Raw genomic sequence first — 9366 nt, forward strand, 5'->3', positions numbered from 1 at the left:
GTATAGTTTACAGTTCTATTATAGGTGGGAGCAGCTAAATAAGTACTCTATCCAATGAGAGATAAATATCATTTGATGTATACAATTTACAAAAGAGCTACTTACAGTTTCATGCTTTAGAGATACAATAGATTGACAGATTTATATAACATGCCATGTATCTGACAGCAATCATTCAGGTTCAGTGCATATCACTAGATGTACTTAAAAGCCAGGATGCTGGTCTTTGATAAAACATGAGAGAAAATGAGAAGTGAAAGAATGGGATGAAGGCTGATGCAAAAAGTAGAACAAGTGAGAAACTGAGTTTCTTTTGTCAAGCTGGATGATGTCAGCTGCTTTGGATTGAGCCGCTATCTCACAGGCTTTGGCCTCCTCTTTGTTATATTATTTTACACTAGCTAGATTAGTTATGATTTCTACAAACAAAAAAGGATGAAGATCTTGGTTTTCTTACCTTCCTTTTCTTTCTTCTCATTTTTTCTCATGTTTTCTCATAGACCAGCATAGTTGTTTTTAAATGCATCCAACGATATGCACTGAACCTGAAAGATTGCTCTCCAAGTTATGTACTGTATATCTGCCAATTTATTGCATCTCTAAAGCATGAAACTATTAGTTGCTCTTTTGTAAATTGTCTATATATAAATACACACATACACACACATATGCACTCACACACGCATACATAGTTTTACCAGTGTGTGAGTGTGTGAATGTTATGTGTGTTTGTAAGTATGTTTTTCTTTTTTATTTATTTCTTTTTTTCTTTCACTGATAAAATGAAAAACTGATACTTTTCAAAAGTTGCCTTTTGTATATTTGTTCTGTCTCCAATTCTCCAACACATTTTTGTCACTCCCACCATCAGATATACTAGAAAACTGAAACCAACAACACTTTATCATTAATCTAGTATATATGAATCACAGTATGTGTGTATAATGACTAACGCATACATTTCCACAGTTCTCAACCAATTTTCACCAAACTTTACACATGCATTACTTATGTCCCAAGGATGCTCATGCACTAAACATTTTACCCAGAGCTCCCACATAAATGGATCTAAATGGACATAGCTTTTTTGCATGTAAGGTCTTCCACACTTTTTTAATCTTTTTATAAAAGTGAAAGGATTTTGCCTATTTATTTCGACTGTCTACCTGCCATGGTGATTAAATTAACTAGGAACATTGTACGCGATGAATATCCAATACCAAACAATCCTAATCTCCATATTTAAGCTGCACTAAAGTTTGGCCAGCTTACCTTTACCTATTCTGAGTTCCTTGAAAGGTGATGTTCCCTTCCTTCTCTTCTATTTGTTGATACCTTTGTTTACCTACCAATGCATTGTCTCACTTTAAGAATGCTTATTAACCCATCCTTATGATATTTTGACTGGTGTCCATTGTTTCAAATACATTTTAGCATTGTCATTCTAGCCTTTTTTAAACAATCACATATCATTCGTCCCAAAGAATTAACCTTTAAATAAGAGTTTTGCTTCGACTAGTGAAAGCTATATGTATCTTTCAGAAAGCTCCATATCAATTTAACTTTATGCAACATTCACTGATAGTTTATGCACAGACTATGTGGGAAGACAGAATAAAGGGGCTTTTGTTAGCTTATCTCACTGAAAAAATAACTCCTTTTGTTATTGAAAAAAATAAACTCACAGGGAGGAAGCTTCGACATCTTCCATCAATTTCCTTACACCATTACGTGGCTATTTCTGACAAGAAATTTCACTTTCAAGTAAGACAACTATATTTTGTAGTCATTATCTGTAATCTGCTCCCAAAACACTTCAGCAGTTTTGCTTTAGATTACTTGCAAACTTATATGTTCTTTGATCATTAAAGTGCAACAATAACCAGCCTTCAATTTGATTTTCCATTCCTAGGTTAATCGGAAACATAGATTGCTGTACTACTCATAAATCTTCTCAATAGTTCAATTATTTGGTGAAAAAAATACCACTAAAGCAACTTAAACTGTCCAAAGGACAGTTGCATTTACTTGGAACAATATAAAATATATAAGTAAATTAATATATCTATATTGTCTCAATTCACCTAAATATTAGATGGTACCAAAGTTCCTGAGAATTTTAACTATGATGGACTAATGTTTACCATGACAAAATCTAATGCTATTAAAGTGGATCTAAATCTAAGAACAGGTTCTTAAGATATATTCTGGGAATTCTGAAGATATTTGTATTACATTAGTTTATAGTACTCTTTTACTTGTTTCTGTCATTTGACTGTGGCCATGCTGGAGCACCGCCTTTAATCAAGCAAATCGACCCCAGGACTTATTCTTTGTAAGCCTAGTACTTATTCTGTCAGTCTGTTTTGCCGAACCGGTAAGTAACAGAGACGTAAACACACAAGCATTGGTTGTCAAGCAATGCTGGGGGACAAACACAGACACACAAACATATACACACACATATATATATATATATATATATAATATATATATATATATATATATATATATATATATACATATATACGACGGGCCTCTTTCAGTTTCCGTCTACCAAATCCACTGACAAGGCTTTGGTCGGCCTGAGGCTATAGTAGAAGACACTTGCCCAAGGTGCCATGCAGTGGGACTGAGCCCAGCATCATGCGGTTCGTAAGCAAGCTACTTACCATACAGCAACTCCTACGCATATTGTTTATGAAACTTTTATCCACGCAAAATCTGAATATCTTTTTATTGTTGAGATTGGGCTTTATCATAAATACTAAAATAAAATAAAAGTGAAGGTAAAAAAATGGCATCAGAATCTAAGAACATTATGGTTGTTGGTTGCATCAGCAAAAATTAGTTCAATAATGTTTGAGAAATGAAATAAGTTTTTTCACCTTAAGAAAATAATCCCAATATTTCTGATAGTCCTACCCTAGTTTACTCAAAAGGGACTGTACTTGAAATATGTCAGGATATTTTTGATCTCCTGAGATAATCTAATTCCATTTTGTGAACTTTGTGTAAATTATCTTCAGTAAAACTTCACGCAAGACATATTTCAAGATAAGGAGCAGAAAAATGGGTGAGAATGAAGAGTGTATTTGGGAAATAATTTTGCAATGGATGAAGACTTAATGATACATGTATGGAGGAGAAAGAGAGGGAGATTGGCAGAGGTATGCATTTGTTGCAAAGAAGTTTAGTATAGAATGATCTGTTTTGCACATACATGCGCATGTAGAGAGAGAGAGAGAGTGCATTCAGATAATGAGCAGTGAGGACTGAGACAGTTTGTGGACTCTGGTTTGAATTTGTAGTACTGCAGTGAGTTCTATAGTACCTCAGAAAGATTTGAACTCTGTATTGCAAGTTAAGAAAACAGTTATCTGTTTTGAAGTGTTTTCTTTAGTTACTGAGGTAAGTTGGTCCTATCCTTTGTACCATTTTGAACTGTTTTTTCCCCTCGTGATAATAACAATAAGAATAAAAATAATAATAATAATAATTCTTTCTTTTTATTGACTACAAGGGCTAATATAAATCAAAAACATTAAAGGACAACACAAGACAATAAACAAAGGGTTTTAGAAAAAATAAGTCCGTGTAAACATTTCATAACGAAGATAACAATATAACTAGTAAAAACTGCCAATAGGGAGAGGTGCTTTGAAGATTACTCGTGGAAAACCCATAGAAGCTAATGGTGCCTGGTCAACAGGGCGAGAGCCCTTTCTCCCTTTTATACCTTTATTTTACAGGTGTAATCTCAGAATTGGTCTCACCTTCCTTTTCAAGTGGAACTTGAAAAAGTTGATGAGGGATTGGCCAAAGAGGAAAGTGTCTGACTTTAGCCCTTTCAAACAGGTCCACCATACCACTTCTTTTGCTACAGCCACCAGGCAAATGAAAATTGCCTTCGTCTCCTGGTTAAAGGAGGCCTGGATGGTCTACTCTAGGAGTTTTAATTTCAATGCCAGACTTGTTTGTGGGCCTTTTGGCAGACATCTACTGCAACTGGCAACAAAACGGGAGAATTTCTACTTTTGTTTGTCGAGGGGTGATGGCACTGCTGAGAAAGGACCCAAACAAGGGGGACATCATAGAAAACTTCAATAATAATAATAATAATAGTAATAATAGTAACAATAGTAGGCACTGCACACATCCTACATAAAACACTTTCAATACAGTATAAATAAGAACACCACAACAAACCACAGCAGATACCCAAAGCACACAGAGCTGCACTCAGTAGTGCAGTGAAAGCACATGATAAAAATAAGACTACTGAATAATAATAATAATAATAATAATAATAATGATGATGATAATACTGTGTTTCTTGTGGAATAAATGTCATTTCAGTGTTACTTGCAGTTTCCCAACCCTACCCTGCATGTAAAAACATGGTAGTACAGGTAACAGTAACTATTTCAGAAATACCCAGAAATATTGGTATTACTATTGTTGTTCTTAGTGTTGTGAACATTACAATGAAAACATTTTCCTAAATGGTTAATGATTAAAGCTACTTTGCTACATACTTCAGAAGTCTGTGATCATCACAACTTCTCTTTTTTTCTTCATTACTGATAATTAGCAGTCATGTAGGACTATTTGCACAATGTTTACTTCATTTTCTTCAATTTTCCCTTTGGTTCTTTTTCTTTATCTTATTATATTTGCATTTTTCTTTTGTAACAGAACAGTCAGGTTACATGTGAACAACTACGAGAACATTACAACAACATGGAATGTCATTGGATACATTAAAGGGGAATTAGAGCCAGGTAAGAGCAATCCTTACATAATATGCATAACTAACTGTTTTTTTGTGGATTGGTGTACTGTGGCTATATAATAGGACAAATGAATGCAGCTGTTCCAGAGATTTATCTCAATATTTTGTTGAAATTTACAAATTAAGCCAACATAAACTAGTGTAGTGTAACAAATACTTAAGAGAAATGCTTTTGTGTTGTGGTTTACATATATAAACATTGAAGCACCCGTTACAGATTTGTGTTGGAAAGTTAAAATATATTCATATTTGTGTGTGTGTGATTGGGGAGTAACTACTTAACAAAATCTGTGCTTTGGATATCTATCCAAAGTGATTGGTTCAGCAATGATTACTTGCATCTATTTAAATAGCATATGGAAGAATGGTAACTATATAGGCATGGCTGTGTGATACTATATCTGTTAATCTATCTGTGATTCCATTGCACCTCTTATGTGTCCATAATTTACACTGGGTGAAGTGAATGGAATTTCTTCCAGCTCCTTTCGTATATACTGAGCAGGGCCATTTACCTGATGGGAAGAAAGTTTTATCTTCTTTCTTACTAACAACAACTTTGGTCTTTGCTAGGTTAACTTTAAGACCCTTTGATCCTAGGTTTTGTTTCCATACCTGAAATTTTTCCAATTCTGCTAAAGATTCTGCTATAAGAGCAAGGTCATCAGCATATAGCAGTTCCTACAGACACTCAATTTTGAATTACTCTGTTATGACCTGGATGACTATAATGAATAAGAGTAGGCTGAGAATTGAGCCCTGGTGAGCCCCTACCTGTTTGCTAAATTCATCACTGTATTCATGGCCAACTCTCACCTTACTGACAGCACCACTGTCCTTGGCTTATACAGCTCTAACAAGCCACTCCTCTACTCCTAACTTGCTTAGAGACCACCAGAGCTGGGAACTCTGTTGTAAGCTTTTGGCCAAGTACTTTTCCTGCAGCTGTCTCACTAGGAAGATGGCATCTATGGTACTCTTCCCAGGTACAAAACCAAACTGAATCTCATCTAGTTTAATTCTATTTCTAATCAAATGAACTATAACCCTCTCAGTAGCTTTCATGACTTGGTCAAGCAATTTAATACCTCTGTAGTTGTTTCTATCTAAGGCATCACGTTTACGTGTGTAACAGCTAACTATAATACTACTACACCAGTCATTGGGGAGGGTGACTTCCTGAATAACCTGATTAATTTTATGGGTGACTAAGCTGTATCCTACACCACCAGAAACTTTAATCATCTCAGCAGTGATTCCTGATGGCCCAGGGGCTTTCCCTGTCTTCATGTCCTTAATTGCCTTATCTACTATGCTGCTATTATCTCTGATAGCTGGTCACTCAATTGGTTTGATAATTGGTTGACTCTCCTTCTCCCATTCCTTTTCCACATTTAGTAACCTTTCATAGTGACACTTCCACACATCTTTCTTCTCTGAGTCACTAAGTGCAAGTATACCATTATCCATCCGCACACCAAGCTGTAAAAACCATGCAAGAACAGGCAATGGTGCCTGTTGTGGGCCCCTGGCCTTACCAGCTCTAGTCAAACCATGTAATCCATGCCAGAGAACATTAAAAAACTCCTCCTCCTCCTCCTGATTGAATTAAAAAGACAGAGTATTCCATGGACATATGTCCTTAAAGTAATTCTGCTAGAGAATTGATGTAACAGTATGTGACAAGATTAGACTTTTGAACTACAGATTCAGTCATCCAGTGGTCTTCCACACATTTTCTGTCTACCCAGTTTCATTCATAAGAATTCGATCAACCCAAGTTCATGGTAGCTATATAACAAAATCCACACCATGGATAATTGTCATCCAAAGACATTGTTTCAGCAAAGATCATTTATAAAGAGACACTTATACCACACAGCAGGATTGAACCTGAAGCCTCATCATTGCAAAGCAGTCTTCTTAACCATTTAGGCATGCTATATGGAGGAATGGTTAAGCTACATAGTTACCAATACACTCACACACATTACATATGTGTCATGTCCTTATTGTTTAACCAAGGTCAGCTCTGCCCATCCTATATCCTTTCAGATTCAATGTTTCTAAGACTACATTTATCCTATTGTTTTCTTTATTTATTTTAAACACTAGGATGTTGTGGAAAGGAAATTTTTTTTTATTTTCCAGTGACAACACAGACATTTCCTTATTACGTGTCATATGTATATATGCTATTTCTCACGTAGCATTTAATTGGCTAAGATTCAAACATTGTACCAGTTTCATATTCAAGCTGGTCAGTTCCAGCACCTACCTTCAATGTCATTGTAAAATAAACAACCATATCACCAAAATCTTGAAACTGTGAAACTATGTATCGTTAATTCAAAACAATATGAATAAATAAGCATTATATTTGACAGAGTAATTGGAATGCTAAATGGTTAAGTCAGCTAGGTAAAGACTACACCTCCAAGTAATATTCATGTGAGGAGGAGCTGTCTTTTGCTTTGCAAACTAATGAATTAGTTAAATGGAGGATTGTGCTTCATGTGATAGATCAAAAGTGATTTTTGCTCAATTGAAATTGTAATTATGATTTTATAAGTATCAGACTCCCTTCTTTTTCCTGCATATATCCATTCAAATTTTGGTTAATTGAAATTTCAAGAGTTTTCACCTTTGCTTCCTTTGAGAGAATTTTCATTAATGCCTATGAATTTTCTTCTTTTATCATTAATTTTGTCAATCAATTTTGGTTCAGATTATGTTTCATAGCCAGCTCTTAACTACATAATCTACATAACGATGGTACCCTTGAGAAATATTCAAATGTTATTCTTTTAAATTTACTAATCAGTGGATTATTTTTGCACCAAAATTATATATCTCTCCAGGTCATTCTTTAGTTAAGCAGCTTTGTGTTGTCTATGTTATGCCATGATCTAATAGCACTCCAGCCTGTCTGGAGCTATCACCATAGCTACCTGAGATAGGATCCATTTACTCCCTTGCATATCACAACTTAAGTATTAGTCAATAAAAATATTCAGAATTATAATATTATCCCATTTGAGAAATGCTACTTTAATTTTAATTGATTAAAAACTATTGCCAGCTCACCACATTACATACGATAGCCTGAACTTATATATTCTTTATGCAGAAGAGATTCTTTGGGAGTTTTCTAGTATTACAATAAATCAGTTGTCAGATGTATAATGTTGTTCCTACCTATAGCAGTGAAGGGTATCTGTCCTGAAGTATTACCTATTTATTATTAGATAGGAATATGCCATTTCTAGAAACTGCCATTGTAGCAACTTGTTTTATATGGTAGACTTTATTTCATAGATACAAAATCCTGGTGTTAGTTGATATATGATTCACAACTAAACACTTGAAAGTGGCTTTCTTATAGAAGTGGTATTAATGAATCCATCCTCTGTGATTTAGAGTTGGAAATCAGAGAAAGATTTGATGTCTGGATGATCCACTTCAAAGTCTATTTGGTGGTCGAGGTGGTTATTCATGCTGTTTGTCTCCACCCTAAGAAGTCAACATAGATTAAATTATGTGGTTTCATCAAATTTTTGTCCCCAAAGGCTGCTCTTCATTGAACCAAACAGATAGAAATTATGGGACACCAGGCCTAAGCTATACAAGGATTGGGTGGCCACTAACTAATACAGTTTGTTAATTGCATAAAACTCATGTGTGATCATGCTATGTCATGATGAATGTGGATAATTTTCTGATTCTTGTTTGGTGTCTTCCTTCTAATGGCTTCTTCAAGCTTTTTGAATGTCTCAGTATACTGCTTGTTGTTCAAGATGCAGCCACATTCTTGAAAGTGATGGAGATACCCTTGTCATCTGCAACTATAACTTCCTGTGTCAATCATTGGCTCTTGAATTTCTTAGGCTTTGGAGAAAAGTTGGGATGCTATTACCACAGTTCATCTCATGTCACCAGATCAGAAAAAAAAAACATGTCTTCAAGGTAGATCTTCAAATGCTTCCAGAGTAGACTTCCACTACTCTCACTTTCAAATCATGTGCCATCTGGTGAAGTACCCACTTTGCACACATTTTCTGGTACCCAAATTATTCTAACCATTTCTGTAATACATTGTGATGACAGTCCAGTTGTGTAGCAAGCTCATAGACTGTGATTCACTTGTGTCTATCATCCACTCACTGGTGTTTTGTGTCAGTGATTGCAGTTGGTAGTTTCCTACTGTGTGATTTGTCTTTTGTGCTGGTTGCCCTTTAAACTTTTTCACATGTCTATGTACATTTCTCTTGTCACTGGTGTCATCTCTGTAAACATCTCATAACCTTCTGTAGGTGTTCAACAGCCTGACGGCTCCTTTGTCAGGAACTTAAAGACAGCATGTTGCTTCTACTTGTTAGCCATCATTTACCTGCAATGACAAAACAGGCAGAAGAGTTGTAGAGGAAAAGTTACTCTACCAACACATGCAATTCTTATGACATATGTCAGTTAAAACATGTGATGCCTACATTTGTACCCTCAGTACAACCCTTGTGTGTCTATGTAATATATATATATATATATATATATATATATATATATATATACAC

General features: G+C 35.1%; 1 protein-coding gene across 1 annotated transcript in view; it reads left to right on the top strand.

Moving 5' to 3' along the window:
* LOC106867954 (N-acetylated-alpha-linked acidic dipeptidase 2) overlaps positions 1-9366 on the top strand; it is a 336237-nt gene that overhangs the window by 272400 nt on the left and 54471 nt on the right. Inside the window, exon 12 of the mRNA XM_052974261.1 lies at positions 4699-4784. Within this exon, the coding sequence (XP_052830221.1) occupies positions 4699-4784 (86 nt within the window). The remainder of the gene's footprint in view (positions 1-4698; positions 4785-9366) is intronic.

The sequence above is a fragment of the Octopus bimaculoides genome, chromosome 18 (assembly GCF_001194135.2).
Source record: "Octopus bimaculoides isolate UCB-OBI-ISO-001 chromosome 18, ASM119413v2, whole genome shotgun sequence".
In the NCBI taxonomy this organism is placed as follows: Eukaryota; Metazoa; Mollusca; class Cephalopoda; order Octopoda; family Octopodidae; genus Octopus; species Octopus bimaculoides.